Source organism: Oxyura jamaicensis, chromosome 1 (genome assembly GCF_011077185.1).
Source record: "Oxyura jamaicensis isolate SHBP4307 breed ruddy duck chromosome 1, BPBGC_Ojam_1.0, whole genome shotgun sequence".
Taxonomy (NCBI): Eukaryota; Metazoa; Chordata; class Aves; order Anseriformes; family Anatidae; genus Oxyura; species Oxyura jamaicensis.
Window position 1 is genome coordinate 85,518,856 of NC_048893.1, and position 16,022 is coordinate 85,534,877.

General features: G+C 48.8%; 1 protein-coding gene across 4 annotated transcripts in view; it reads left to right on the forward strand.

Moving 5' to 3' along the window:
- LSAMP (limbic system associated membrane protein) overlaps window positions 1–16,022 on the forward strand; it is a 952,242-nt gene that overhangs the window by 932,764 nt on the left and 3,456 nt on the right. For 3 of the 4 annotated variants that reach the window (XM_035314830.1, XM_035314831.1, XM_035314829.1), the window contains one exon: window positions 3,563–3,598. The exons of the other annotated variant lie outside the window; for it this stretch is intronic. In XM_035314830.1, coding sequence (XP_035170721.1) covers window positions 3,563–3,598 — 36 coding nt within the window. The remainder of the gene's footprint in view (window positions 1–3,562; window positions 3,599–16,022) is intronic. 4 annotated transcript variants of the gene reach the window in all.

Consider the following 16,022-nt stretch of genomic DNA (forward strand, 5'->3'; position numbering starts at 1 on the left):
AAATAAATGGCAGCCAGTAGTGAAGAAATAACTAGAGAGTTAGTAATGAGGTACTGGAAGCTTTGCCTGAGGTGGAAGGCAGAAGGGGAGCTAGCAAAATGACGTGAAAGAACAGTTTAGCAACGGAGAAAAATGGGTGACTTCCATTCCAGGAAATCTCAGCCTACGTTGAGAAAGTCTTAGAGAGACCAAGTGCCTTAGATGTCAATTCCATAGCTTGAAGATGTATTAAAATACAAAAGCACCTCCCTTGAGCTATATGAATAGATAGCTAGCGATCTTCTCTAAAGGATGCGGCAGCAGGATTGCCTGCTGTAGGTGGAGAGATTTATACTCCTCATTCCTGGAGACTGCGTTTATAGTAACATACAAATGGCCATACTGGGTCCGACCAAAGGTCTGTCTTACCCAGGAACTTGTCTCCAACAGCAATCTGGAATATGTTTACAGAGAGCGTACCCAGGGAGGTACTGTTTGATGACAGAGCTCATCTCATAGCTTGCTGCCATCCCTTCAGCCCCGGTCTTATTGCTTACCCTGCTCTCTGCCACAGGTTTTTGGTGTTTCCTGTACTCTGGTCCTCAGTGGACCACACACTGAGCCAGCACAACATGCTACACCCGCAAAAACATAACTGAGGTTTACCACCCAGCCCCTAAAACGCTGCCAAATGTTTTCTTTTGTTGTGCAGAGCTGAATTAGTTCATCAAGCACCAAAGCCCATGCAAAGCCGGGGGGGGGGGGGGAACATATCACATGTCCATGGACAGGAGGAGCTGGGAGGCACAACTGTGCTTTGCAGCACTGGTGAGCCAGGAGGTTAGTTCAGCTCTGCAGAGCGTAGGAACAAGGTCTGTAACCCCCAAGCACAAAACACCGTGAGAGCTGTGAAAGGGGCAGAAAGGGGCATGCGGATCTCCATGAAAATTATCTGACAGGGAGGTCAAGTCAGGGCTGCCATCACAGCATGACAGAGGTCAAAAGCAGTGCTACAGCTAAGGGGAGAGGGTTTTTTTCCAAGTGAATTAGGAGGGAGGGAGCTTGTTTCCTTTTCATTCCACTAAGCCAACAGAGTGCTATGGAAAAAAAAAATAAAAAAGAGAGAATTTATATCCTAACCTGTGCAGCATAAAAGTATATGTATATATATATCAAATATATATAAGGTAGAATCATATCTGTCATATAAGCATATGCATACATAGGCTTACATGTGTGGGTATAATAAGCAAGGCACACAGAACCAGGTGCAGCACCTGGTGCAATCTAGGAAGGCTGAGGAAAGCAATGAAAGCCCCTCCAAATCAGTTGACTTCTGCCTCCTGCAGAGCCAGCCCATCCCTGAGGATAAAACAGGAGACAACAGGGCAGTGCTGCACATCCTTATGCAGTCAGTCCTGCTGGCTAAATTGTCTCAATTATGGGAGACTGCCACCTCAGCAGGAACCCTGCCGCATCCTTTCCAGCTTGCATCCTCGGCGCCCTCCAGTGAGTTAGGGAAAGCAGAGGTGAGGCAGCACCTGGCAAGGCCAGTGCCAATTAGACGCAAGCAGCAGGCAGGATCCCACCATGTTCTCCTCGAGAAGCTTCAGGTATAGCTACCATTTTAGTCCAGCAGTTTTAATCCCAGCAAGAGGCACATTCCTACAAAGAGCTGGCACTTGCCTCTGAATTGTCATTTCTTGCTAGTGCCCCAGCACAAGCGCTGGCTGTGCGTGCCCTGTTCCACCCCTTCTCGTGATGCTCTGCCCGTGCTTCCTTGTGCCTGAGCATCTGCTTATGGTGGTGGCTGCTAGGGTTTGGAGCACAACTGCGAGTGAAGTCTGAGGCTTTCAGAGCAAACCCCATGATTTCCCAGGGGCTGTCAATAACAGGGAGACTCAGGAGAGGGAAGATAGTGGTTAGGGTGACAGCCAGATGGGGCAAGCCTGAGACGCTGCTAATGAGGCAGGGTGGAGCAATAAAGGCAGCACGCAGCAGGCGAGGGGAACAGAGGTAGAGTCCTTGAATAGAAAGCAGCGTGATAATGAGGCCGTAGTGCTTTGCTTTAACTGCTTATGCTGTGCAGTCTGCAGCCTGCTGTGCAGGAAGAAGGTAAAGGGGAGTTGAGTTATTTAACCAAACTAAATAACAAGGAAGTCATGTCAGCACAACAGCCTGCTTTCACAGAACAATAGTCCCCTGGTGCTACATAAACACAGAGATCCAGACTAACCGTGTATTTTCTACACAAGAGGCAACCTCCCCTGTGCCTGATGTGGATTCAAACAGCCCCGTTACCACTGCGAGGGCAGGAGATCTGCCAGTGTCACAGAGATTGGATCGACTTGCTGTGTCCCCACGGGCTCCAGAGAGTCAGAAGCTAGCTCTGTGCACCAAGAGTGCTTTTTAAAGAGCGTTGGCCTCCAAATAGCTGAGACCAGAGTGTGATCAGAGAATAATAGCGGGCTGCCGATGTATCCTGCCAAGCCGTATGTCCGTCAGCAGTGATCTTAGCACCATTCTCACAGGTAAGCCCGGAGACAACTCATTGCCCCAGGCCTATCAGCTTTTGCATAGTGACATATCTCTCCAGCTAAACGTCTACCCAGCAGACAGCCCCTGAGCAGGAACGCGTCTCAGGCAGCACGAGGCATTCAGCCAGCTCTGCAGTTAATGGAGAGAGACCCAGTCATTAGTCAGGTCTGGTGGGCTTGTGTTCATGGTTCTGCCTGGCTCTGCCAACAGTTCGGTGTTTGACCTTGGGCAAATTGCTTCCTTGTTCTCTGCCTCACCTGCACTATCTGTAAAGTGGAATTACCACTGCTGTTAGCCTCAGACTGCGGTCTCCGAGTCCCAGTTTTCTTCGGTTTCTGTGCAGTTCTTTTGAGATCCTGGCATGGAAGAAGCCATGTGTGAAGCCAGCAGCGATGTATACCAGAGGCCTGCTGTGCTGTAGGAAAAAGATGCATTGTAAAAACCCCGTAACCAAAACAGCAGGCTCTGCATGCTACCAGAGGCTGATGAATCTGCAAAAGCTCAGTTCCTGTAGGAAGACATAGGTGCAAAAGAAACAGAGTCCCCCAGATTCACCAGGATGACAACTCCCATACTCAGATCCTCAGGGACCTCTCTCTGGCAAGAAATCCATTGTGGAGAAGGTCCTTTGGAGGCAGTAACTACCTGTGGAGGACCTCTACAGCTTACCTTTCTGGCAAAGGCAAGCTTCCAGCCAGAGGTGCAGCTAAGAGGAGCTGTAGTGTGATGAGATGAGCAGTCTTGAAAGTCAGAGGGGAGATGTGGCCCATCAACTCCAATTAGCTTCTCTGCCAGGTGCTTAATCCCTCTTGTTGTGTGGATATTATTTGTTTAGTTTTTCAAATGACTTCTGTCTGACTCCAAGTCCCAGGGAATGTTGATGTATAATAGGTGTGTTGCTAGCAGAATGCTCTGTATGAAACTTACTCTAGCTCATCTAATTTGGGGATGGACAACTCCATCAGGTTTGTATCTGCTGCTTTTGCTTGGTGTGAAAAGTGGCTTTTCTCCTGCATGTTGCTTATTGTTTTTTTTCCCCCCTTAGAACGAGTTTTACCCACACTCCCCAACCCTTTTCCAGGTCAGTATATGCTTTATGTCAAAGTAGCTCTAGCGGGTCATTCTCCATCATCCTGATACATGCGAAGAGCAAGGGATGGGCAAAACAGTGCAGGACAATAAGGGCTTTCCCATCTCTTCTACATGCCATTTGTTCTCTTCTGCTCACCTTCCTTATCCTTCCCTTCCCCCCTCCCATTTCAGGAAACCAATCAGCTAAAAAGGAACAACCTTTAACCAAGCTTTGATCCATGATATCGTGTCCTCATCCGGGTCTGGACAGTCTTCAGTGGGCTCAGTTTGTCTACAGACCCACTCCTTACATATATTCCAGTCCTACGCTTTCTTCCCTCACATATCCTGGTTTGGATCAAAAGCATAAACAGATCTAAAATGTTTCAGGAATGGTGGAGGGGACAAGTGAGAAGCTAAATATTGAAGTGCTGCCAGGACATTTTTTCACTCTAGCTGTGCAAGCTATTCACAACAAAAAGCATTGTTTCCTCATTCCTCTGTCACATACCCCTAAATCTGCCTGTCCTGTAGTGCTGCATTTCATAGAATCCTAGAATCGTTAAGGTTGGAAACGACCTCCAAGATCATCTGGTCCAACCATCCCCCTATCACCAGTATCACCCACTAGATCATGTCCCTAAGCACCATGTCCAACCTTTCCTTGAACACCCCCAGGGATGGTGATGCCACCACCTCCCTGGTGACCCGTTCCAATGCCTGACTGCTCTTTCTGAGAATAAATGTCTCTTCATTTCCGACCTGAGGCAGATAGCATGAAAAAAAAAACTCAAGGTAAACACATAAACCACAGTGAGGTGTTATGGACTGGTTTATTGCAAAGGGAGGAGGTATGAAGGGAAAACAGAGCCTGAGTATTTTTCCTGTTCTTGCCACATGCTGCTAAAGCATGCCTCAGGTCCAGGCAGTGTGGCCCAGATGTGCACATGAGGTTTGGTGTTTGGATGCAATCTTCAGATTGTGTAAAAGCACCGAGACTCAGCACTTCCTGAAATTGGGCTGTTTCCAGGGGTTTGAAGCTCAATCAGCAATAAGGCAGCCAGTCCCCTTATTCACTTAAAACACTTTGGCCTCAGGCTCCTTAGTATCTTTGCTTCACTGCCATATGATGGAGATATACTCAACTCATGGGATGCTCTGAGGCCTCAGTAGTTAACGTCTGCGTAGAGCTTGGAGGTAGAGTGTTATTATGAACCCATGTTGTTTTGCAAAAGGGCACCTGCCCAAGTAAAGCACCTGCAAGTACTCCCATGAAAAAGAACAATAAATGCTGGGTGTTACATCAGCTCCGTTTAACTACTCTGCGTTTTCAAATCAAGCTCTGCTCTTGGCAACTTATTCAGGCTCAGGATGTAGTCACAATTGCCTATTTAAAAGGCAAATCCGCAAACACAATTAAAGAAAAGTACCTAAAAAGGGAGGGAAGAAAAAAAAAAAAGAAATCAAGCTACCATTAAAATTAAATCCCAGAGAGTGATTTGTAAATAACATTCAAGGAGCTGAAGAAAGGAGTAAAGTAGGCCGTTGGGAACCTAGTGTGGCAAAATAAATCCAATTAAACACCATTATCGTATGTATTGCAAATGAAACGTGTGCTTGGATATGAAATTAAAGTTGCTGAGACTGTTTGGGATGTAAGGTTTAGAGGAGTTTTCCAATTTTGCTTGTTCTTTTTTAAGCAGAACTTTCAATGACAAATATTTTTGTCTGATGGAAAACCCAGGGCTCTTTCTTTTTATGATTATTTTTATTATATATCCTTAAATTCCACAAGCAGGCACTGTTAATTCTTTTCAGAGCCAGCCCTGTTTACAGCTGGCTTTGAATTAGTAGTCCATTAAGGTAAATGATAAAGCACAAACTGCAAGTGAGCAAGGCCCAGATTTCCATACCAAATGCCCCTCCTAATGAAGCTGCCAAGGCCATCCTGCAAAGCTTTTGTCAATCCTTTAAAACACTTTCCTCTCTGCCTTTGAAGTTTTTATTTTTTTCCTTTTGCTGCTCCCTGTTCTCCTGAGATCATCTTGAAGGACACCCTGGTGTGACATCACTTCTGTGAGGAGTCTTCAGGAGTTTGTGATGCCAAAAGCTGGGATATCTCCTGTGACCCAGGACACGCTAAGAGGATTTTGCAGAGGGGGAAAGTAGAATTTAAATACTCCGGACCTTATTTGGTTTCTGAAAGCCCCTACCAGCTTCTTTAATGTGGGCCTTCAGCACAGATACTGGTTTATCTCAACATTTGCTTATACTTTGCTGTTCACTTTCAAAGGAACCTTAGGCATAAAAGCTTCTTGTTTGGCCTTTTTCTCCCTACGGGCTTATATTCTGAGATGCAGTCCTCAGCTCTCAAACAAGCCCTTCCTCAGCCACAATCGCAGCCTCTTCTCCCTCAATTTCCATTTCTCTTAAGCCTTAGTAACACTTCCCTGCCCTGTAGGGCTGTGCGCATTAGTTTTAAAAGGAAGGTGTTTTGAGATGAAGAGCTCTGTGCTCATGCTAAGCATTGCTATCATCAGCTAGCTGCTGTGAAAACATCTTGTTTTCAGGCAGGCTAGGGACTCAGAAGAAGCCCATTCAGCTGAACACATGGGACTTGAATTTGATGAGGTTGTATCCTAGAAGGCTGGTGAAGCCCAGCTGATTCAGCTCTCAGCTGATTTGTCCCTGGTAAATGTTCCAGCTCTCCTGATTTTCCAACAGGGAACTTGCCCTGAAAAGTCTTCCAGGATGATAACACCTCATCACATTTTCCTGTCCACATGATAACATCACATTGTAATGGGAACACCTAGCTGGCACAAAGGGGACCTTAGCGCATCATCAGCTGGTTTTCCAAAGGGTTTTCTTCAGGAACGAGAATTTGCTCAATCTCCACCACACCTGCCAGCATTGTGGCAAGTGTTGTATCTCAAAAGCATCTGTCACTAGTATGCCACTGGTTCCACCTCTGTCCTCTTCCATTGTCCCTTGCCCTCAGCCCTTTGCACATCGACTCACTCCTCTATGATTAGCCCTTAGTATCCACATCAGAGTGGCTTTCCCAGCCTGACAGGCTTCAAAACCTCTAAGTCTTCCCCTTGGGAGTTTTGCGGTGAGGACTTACCACAGATTACCCAGGAACTTTCTCAGCATGGTTAGCTTGAACCCCAGGAGCTCCACAGGAGGATGCCTTATTGCCCAGAGGGTGGCACAGTCCAGTCATGGTCATCAACAGAACAGATTTACAGTAATAGTGTGTAAATAACTGGTGGAGGGGAAGGGAAAAGGAGAATGAGCAGTCCTGTGTTTCTGCCAAAACGCGCACTGATCGGAGAATGACCCTGTACGACTGTAGCTCGTAGCTAGTCTCCATTTAGCTGTAGCCCGTGTAGCTTGTGCTGTCACTAATGCCTTCGTTGGGTGGGAGGGCGCTGGGGGAAGGGAGAAAAGAGATGTTCATTTGTGTCTGATGACCAGAGTGGGAAATGGTGAGCACCTTTCTTTGGAATACCCTCTGTTCTCCTCCCTCCCAGTGGAGGTCCTAGCTATGGAGGAAAGAGCTCATCCATTGCAGTGGTCACCTCCACCCATGGCTGCTCCCCTTTCACTTCCTCCATTGCCCAAACAAAGCTAAGCTCCTGTGAGCTGGATCTCCTTGTTTTGGAAAAAGGTTGAAAATCTGAACGTTTTGAAGCTAAGGAGAGAAGCATGGGGGAATACATGAGAAAGTACAGATTGAAGGATTAACATGATTTGCAGGGGGATTGCTGCTTGGGCAGTGATATGGGAACAGCCCTCAGAAACCAGTCCTCCCAGTACGATGTGGCTGGTTAAAGAACTCATCTGTCTCTCAAGTCTTCTTCACTGAAGCCAGAACTTGGCTTTCTCAGATGGTTTCCAAGAAATGGTCCTTGAAAACCCAAGCCTTCAGAGGCTTTGAACCATACTTGTTGGTAGGGCTGGGGAAAACACAGCATAAACAGGCCAAAATAGCCAATCATGATCCTGACACAGAAAACCAGAAGACAAAAATAATGGTTGTAGGTACCAAGCGTAGGAGGGCATCAGCACCTGAGAACACCCATGACCCTGGAGATCAGGCACAACTCAAGGTTCACCTTGCTCCCTGGCGGTGGTATCCAGGCAGATTTTCCCAAAAGCTCATTCTCCATTTTAGAAGGGGATGGCTCTGCAGGGTGGATCAAGCAAGCCAAGTTTCTTTCAGCGCTCAAGGTCAGTGTTCATCCCTGCCAGGTCAGTAGGCTGCAATTGTAGTGGGTGCCAAGCCTGCTGGGGCTTCAGGCCAAGGGAACAGAAAGAAAAGACAGGGCAAAGGCAGAAGGCCAACATCATACTGAATTTTTTCTTGATATTTCGTAGGTACCAGGCAAGCAGTGTCATTACATCTTATTTTGACCATGTGGTTAAAAGTGAATAAAAGTCAGAGGTGATGATAGTGTCCTCCAAAATGGGTTATAAGTACAGAGTGGGAAACGATATCTTAGGGGAAAGAGAAATGCCAAGAATTATTTCTGCTACTACAGCTACTAGCATTACTTGGTGAGCTTTCTGGATAGCAACAGACAGTTTCTGTTTGCTGAGATTGTTTTAAAAAAAATAGTAAACATTCTAATTCCCTCCCCAAAAGTCTAAAGAAAAGAAACCAACTTTTTTTTTTTTTTTTTTTTTTTTTTAAGGAAAAAAAAAGACACAAGGGAGAGAGAGAGAGAAATGGCTTTATTGCTTGATCTGTTTCTGTACTTTTTGTTCATTAATTTTAATTTAGATTGATTTATTCCAGAATGAGCCCTGGATTGCATATATTTGCATAACCCTTTCCGGTAGTAATGCTGTGGAGAATTCAGCGAGGGAGGAAGCACAGAAGCAGAGGGTAGGAACTGAGACTGCAAGTCCCAGGAAGATACTCCTCAGGGCTGGGCCCTTGCACTGGGGTAGCGAAGGCGTTTCAAGGTCTGGTTAGTCACAGGTGCAGCTTTGCACGCCTGCAGAACAGCCCTGCCAAACAGAGGTCAGGGCTCAGCAGTCAGCTGGGAGGGTGGAGGTTGGGTGAAACCACTGTGGGAGAAAACACACAGCCCATGGAAAAGCACCTGCCTTGGAAAATCAGTTGTGCGGCAGGGATACCGATGGATAGCATCGGAGCTGTAGCACGGAGAGATTGCCCTGCAGAGCAGGGCTCAGGCAGACCACAACCCTCCTGAGCCAGATGTCCCCTGCCTGGAGGACACTCAAAACCTGATACCATCTGTATGCTAGGTGGGTTTCTGAAGCTGTCAGATGAGCCTTTCTTAGAGATTAGGAGACCAACCTATACCCACTGCACAGAAAGTGTACCTAAATGCTGGCATTCTCCCTCTCCTCCCTTCCCGTGGTGAGCTGCCAGCTGGGCTGACGGGGACCCAAGTGTGGAGGGCAGCAAGGAGGATGAAGAACAGCCATTGTTGTCTTGATTTAATCCTCAAGCACACTCAACATTTCCTCGCACCCCTAAGAGAAAACGGCCAAAGAGCAATTCCCACCTTCCTCCTCCTCCTCTCCCCCTGCTCCCATTTCGACTATACACCACTTAAGAATTTGCCTAACAAATTGACCTCCCCTCTGGTTATTGTCCCAAGTGAACAGTCTCTCCATTCACTAACCCATGACGGTAAGTCGGTTTGGGAAGCAGCGGGTTTATCTTCCCGGCTCAGGCGCTGCGCCGGGCCCGCTTGTGAACCAGTTGCCATTCAGTGTCTGCTCTGCTGTTGATAAAGCACATTACACATGGCTGGGCTTGCATGATTAATACAGCTGTCTAAGCGCTCTCTCTAAAAACAAAAACAACCGGGAGAAGGGAGGTGGGGGATTTGGGAGGGAGGGGGTGCACAGGGAAAAAAAAGAAAAAAAAAAATCCAAAGAAATCAGGCTTGCAGAAAAAGCAGAGCTCTCCTGGCAGGCCTGCCCTGCCATGGGCGAGCAGGTCTGTCGGCAGAGCATCCCTGCAAAAGGGAGAAGCCTAGCGGCAAGGCAAGCGAAGGATAAATGCGCTGGCCCTTCCCCAACATCACCTGCATGTCCCTTTGCAATTTGGTAAACGGATGCATGGCCAGGAGCAAGGGCACAAGGGGTCAGACCATGGAGGAGGATGTGCTGTGACCAGCACGGCTTCAGTGAGGTCCAGCCAGGCTGCCTCTACGGTAGGTGTTACAGACATGCATGCTTGCTGGTGGACCAGCACACTCCTGAGCCAGATCACTTTATGCACTACACCCACACACCATGCTCAGAGGCACATCCCACCATCGCTGAGCAGTTTTCAGGCACCCCAGAACATCTGGAGGATGGACAGAGGGGCTGTAGGCATCTATTCTTTTGCTCCGAAGTCACCCAGCTGTAGGCAAGCTCAGCTGTATGTAAGCTACAGTGACTTTCCTTGTATTACTGGCTGGGAACGGGCAGTGGAAGCCCTTTCTGCTCCAGCATTGCCCGTGACTGGGCCAGGATGCCGGCACGCAAGCCCTGCTTGCACTGTTAGGGCCTCGAAGGGAGCAGGAGTCATGCAACTTCACACCTGTACACACATCCATACTTTGATGAGAACTACAGATGGCACGAAGAAGTATTCATTTAGACCACATGCTTTCGGGACGTACACCAGCCTGTGGGCCTAGCTTGACTCTCCTGACATCTGTGGTTCTCTGAGTGCTGAGAGAAGTATGTGGTCCTTTATGGTGTTCCCGTGATCTGGGCCCTGTGTTTCTTGTTCAGAAGCAGCCCTTGACAAAAGCTAAAACCTCATTCTAGCTTGTTCCACACCTGCACCCGGAGGGATGGGGTTCACGGGGCCTTCTCACCCCACAGGGGCTGTTTCTGCTAGGGGTGGTGCAAGGGAGTCCGCAGGGAGGAGTGATGGCCTTAAAAAGACCTCAAGGACAGGCCAGGGGGCACCTTGCTGCACGCACTAGAGGAGACGGAAAGGAAGGGCAGAGGCAGTGATACAACTGGATTAGAGCACCAGAGTGATGTCTAGCATGCCGGTCACTCTCCAGCCCAATCTAGTTCACCTTCTGCTTCAATCTCCTTACCCCCTCTACACCCCTCAGCGTGTCCCTCCCTCTTCATTTCTGTTCACAGCCGCTCAAATCTTTCTCATGCCAAATACGCAGCAAAGCTTGTGGAAAACTGTAGCAAGGATAAAGTAGGTAAACAGATGCACAAAGCTGATGAAAATATTAATTTTTCAAGAGGTTCCAGAGTTTCCCATTAGCAAGCCTGCTTCCTAGGGCTGTGTATGCTCTGGGTGAGGGGAGCTGTGCTCTTTGTTCCTTAATGAGAAGCCAAACTGTTGCCACAGCCAGTCTGCTGTGTCTTACACATGTGCTTGAGATGTGAGCAGAGGAGGGTTTTTTTTTGTTGTTGTTGTTGTTGTTTCTTCTATCTTAGAAAAATGAAAAGCAGAAAAAGCTTAGATCTTCCTTATGATGACCCCCAAAAATCTCTGTTGCGTATTTCTTGAATGCTTTGCTTGTAGGATGAAAGTCTTCAATGAATGGTTTGAAGACAAGTTGTAAGTAACTGATTTTGTATCAGTAGTTTGCGAAACATTAAAATAAATAAATAAATAAATAATTATCCTTAAAAAAATATCCTCCAACTAATAGGAGAATGGAAAGGGTGGGAGACAATTCTTAGCTGTGAGAGAACCGTGGAACTTTCTGATACCTCTAGGACAGATCTAGTAATGAAAAATCTTTGTAACCTTAAACATAGGTGGTCTTCTGGCCACCACCAGCCTCACTGATCATGGTAACAGCTCAATTCCAGACTAGCAGCACTGCGTACCAGCTCCAGGATAAATGGTATAAGCAGCCATCTCTTGAAAAGCACAACCTTCTCAGAGCGACACTGAGAAATACAATCTCAGGGATAGTCTTCAGACCTCGGAGAAGGATGGGTGAGCTGCACTGCAAAATGAATCTTCACTATGATACGAGGTATGATAGATTAGTACTTAGTGCACCATGAATGAGCTCCAAAACATGGGGAAGAACTGTTCAGTGCTAAAAAAAAAACAACCATGAGCAAATTCTGAAATACATTAAACAGTGTGCTGAGATTGATAGACACCAGGGACATTGCCTTAATCTTGTTGGAGAGTTGCTGCAGGGCATCCTCCGTAGTTTACACAGCGGTACTTCTGCCTCTAGAAAAGCCAATCTATTGCCAGTGCCATTACAGTCAAATTTTAATTACAGGAGCAGAACCCCACAGATACTAACTGGTAGTGAGAATGGGGCACAAGCAAGTAACAAACAAAATAGTTTCAACATTAAGAACAGGGAGTGAAAAAGCGTGTCTTCTTCTCAAAGCTGGGGACGATGACAGGAAACGAGTAAGGAAAAAGCCCCAAATGAACCCTAGTAAGTAGAAACTGCTAATCCCTAAAGCCTCAGAGTAGAGTGCAAAGCCTTGTAAGAAAGAAATTAATAACTTTCAAAGTATGACCTTGAAAATGGAATTAACAGTATTCGTCCCTTTTAAGCCTTCATGATAATAAAGATTTCATCTTCTGAAGCCCTAGCAAGAGTCTACAGACTGGAAAAATGACTTCTTCCAGGGGAGCTGGCAAGTGTAAAACCTAAGACCCCTCCAGGAGCCAGGGAGTGAGGTGCCGTGGAGAGACCTCTATGGTGCATATCCACTTTCCCTTTGACCTTAGAGGTCAAACATCCCATAGAGGATATTTTCTTTCTTCCCTCATTTTTAGTCCTCTTTGCTCAAGAAGCAAGACTCCAACATTTGCTGTAAGTAAAGTTAACCTGCCAACAGCATGGAGCCGAGAGCCACTGAGGAAGGAGAGCTGTTAGAAGAATGTCAGGCCAGCTCCACTTGCTTTTACCATCACTCCCTTCCTTCCCATCGCAGAGAAGTCTTTCTAGCCTGTCTCCTGCCTCCTCCTGGCCTGACCTCCAGCTAGAAGCTCATGGCATCCAATTGCCCTCTTACACTGGGTTTTATCTCACATTCTTTGAGAGGATCCCAGGAGCAGATTCACCAAAGCAAGTGAAGAGCCTGTATCTTTCTGGTGCCTTTTGAAACTTCTCACTGGGCTCTCCTCCATGAGCACCAACAGACTTATCAAACCCTGGAGTCTTGATGATGTAAGTAAGAGAAAACCCGGGCATCTGCTATCTCTTTTCCTATCTCCACTTCGTTTTACTCAGGTGATAAAACCTGGGAGCCAGTGGGAAATTCCACATTGGTGAGTGCAGGTGTGAAACATGTAGACAGATGGGTGATTTTTTTCACCTCTCCGTATGGACCAAGAATCTATCTACTCCCTGCTTGCATCTCAAAAAAAACCTTTTAAAGGTCTGTGTTGGGAAGCCTGAAGTCATAGTTTCAATTTCTGCTGGCAGTCATCATGGTGCTTACAGCATTTGGAGGCATGCCTCTGTGCAGCCAAAGGGGCTTGTGGATTTGCTTACTGGTCTTGTCTGGTTTGCCTGTTTGGCAAGGGTTATATAGCAGAGCAGGTCAGCCCCCAGGGCTACAGTTCTGTGCATCCTATAGGTGCCGTCAGAGGTGGCATCAGTCTTGCGAAAGGGAGCTGAAGGCAGTGAGCATAAAGAAGCAGGCATTTTCCATGTGGAGGAAGCAGAGTGGACTAGAAGCTTTTACGCTGTCCCTTGAACCTCAGCTTCTTGCAGCTACAGTGGATAGATGTCTTGCTTTTGACAGGGACAACCAACCCAGTTCAGAACTGCCACCTGAAGCTGTTCTAGCAAGGACATTGCTTCATAGTGGCTGTGGGAAGGTGCAGACCACTGGGGGACAGATTGCATGCCTCATAAACACAACCATGGTGCGCTCAGAGCATGCAGAGCTGGCACCCTTCCTTTAGGTCCCAGGGTTTTTTTGCCCCCCCGCGCCCCCCCTCCCCCCCCCCTCCCCCTTCATTTATTTATTTATTTTTCCTCTTTATTTATTTTTTCCTCTATTTTTTTCCTCTGCCTTCGGCTGCCACCTGGTGGGGACGAGGCGTGTGGCTGCAGCCGCCAGCAGTGCTCGGGGCGCAGACAGGAACGCCTGCCCCTGCTGCAGCTCCTGCTGCTCCTCTGGCCAAGCCGGGGCACAGGGGAACAGCCGAAAAAATTAAAAAAATAAAAATAAAAAATATGTTGAGGGAGACTGTGGATACAGAAGTCTTCGGGGAGGCCAGAAGTTCAAGGAAGAAAATAAAATGTTCTTCCACTTGGTGGATGCCCCATCCCTGGAGGTGCTCAAGGCCAGGCTGGATGGGGCTTTGGGCAACCTGGGCTGGTGGGAGGTGTCCCTGCCCATGGCAGGGGGTTGGAACTGGGTGGGCTTTGAGGTCCCTTCCAACCCAAGCTGTTCTGTGACTCTGAAAAATCAAGCTCTGAAGGAGTGTTGAGTGCCACTACCCATGGCCAGCGGGTGCTGCGGGTCAGTGTGCTCGCATACCTGGCCAGCCCCCAGCTGATGAGGGTTGAATGAAACCTTGGCCTGACCCCGTAGAGCTGGTCTCTTCTTGCAGTGGGCTCCTTTCGGCAGGGTGGTTTTGAGGAACAGGTGAGCTCTTGGCTTTGCAGTCTCCCTGGGGTTTGCAGTGAACGTGAGAAGCACCCCGCTTTTCCTCCTCCCTCCACCTTCTCATCCAAGTCCCACCACCCTTCCTGCCCCCTCTTTTCCTGCATCCGTTATGGGAGTAGAAGCACTTCAGCTGAGTGGTGCGATGTTGCATTCACACACCCATGTGTATGGGGCAGATCATGTGGTGTAGCTGTTTACCTTGTGCTGAAAGACTGGATCCCTACAGTGGTGCAAGGCTCTGAGCCAGATTGTCAGAGCAGAAAAAGGTTCGGAGGGCCTGCCACAAGTTTTCTTTCTTTCTTCTTTTTTATTTGTAATTAGAAATATTTTTCTGTCTCAAGCCTTGCTCTCGGAAGCAGCAGAAGTGTATGGGCTGCTGCCCTTCCACTAAAGAACAAAATAAAGCCAGCCCGAGGCAAACACCCGGCGTGGGAACGCTCCTCCCGCCCCATTAATGCCCGCGAAGCGATAAGCAAGCGGGGCCTTACAGTGGGAAAGGTCAGGCACCCTTAATAACAGCAGGTGCCACCGGCTTGGCGTGCGAGGCTGATAAAGCTCTGGCAGCGCCGCCTCAGCAGCGCGCTTCGTGCCAGCGCGTGCAGCCACGCTCAGCTTTCTGCTGCGGGGAAGGGGGAAAAAAATCGCTGGGGCCTCGCCTGCTCTTCCACACCGTGACTCGAAAGCGTGGAGGTGTTTTCCCAGCAGTGTGAGGAAAGGGCCCCTGGGGTTTCTTTGTGTGAGGCTGGTGTGGGGCCAGCATCACCTGCAGGTGGGCAGGAGGAGCGAGGCCCTGGTAACACAGCTCCATCCTTCCCCTAGCTCAATTTACGGACACAGCACGGGCTACTGTGCCTTGGGAGAGATGTAGGACAGTGCTCGGGGTCCCTCCAGCCCAGAGGGAGCTGTGTAAATTGGCTGCCTCGTGCTGTGGCACCGGCGCAGATGACCAAGGCTGGATGTGGTTAGTCTCTCTGGCCGTGGTCCACCTGCATCTGCGCCCCTCGCTAGCTGCAGCGCGGGAGGGAGGCGCGATCGCTTTGCCCTTGCCAGTTTTAAGCCTGCTCCTTCCTGATGTAATTAATGTGGTCTGACACGGCCAACCACTTGGGGTCTGGGGTTCCTCAAGGGTCTACTTGTGAAATGGTGCCAGATATGCATATGAGCTCAGCAGCAGCAGCAAACCAATTCTTTTCCCTGGCTATGGTGGAAGAAAACCCCCCTTCACCATTGCACGGCCGTCAACTTGGCAGTGCAGCCAAATAGTGGCTAGCCCCGGAGGTCAGCTGGCAGAGCAAACTCTCAGGACACCGGCTCAAGGTTACCAAAGCAGGGGGGACAACGGAGAAGGCACCACTCGTTTGCCAGAGCCCCCGGCCCGTCCCCTGGGGAAGGGGACGCTTTGCTGCCGGGGATGCTCGCCAGGGGGCGGCGGAGACCGCGCAACCGGTGCCCTCGATGCCTGAATTCTTGGAGTTTTCAAGGCTTTGGTCTGTGACCGGGCTGGAACCGTCCCACGCTTTCACAGCAGGTGTGGAGGTAAATGCAGTGCTGCTGGTGTGGCCCTTACCTGGCTCTGCTGCACGGCACGGGGCTCACGCGCAGCCGCCCGGGTGATGCCGCGTGCTGCAGGGGCGCAGAGAGCGCTCCGCAGAGAAGTGTGAGGATGGACATATGGCTCGGAGCATTTTTCAGCCATGGGGATGGGAGTCTTGGGTCACCAGATGCCTGCATGTTTGCTCACTCAGGCTCGAGCAGGGCAGAAGCTGGTGCGGCCTCCGTCACACCGTGCCACGCGTGTCCTCCCTTATTCCTGCATG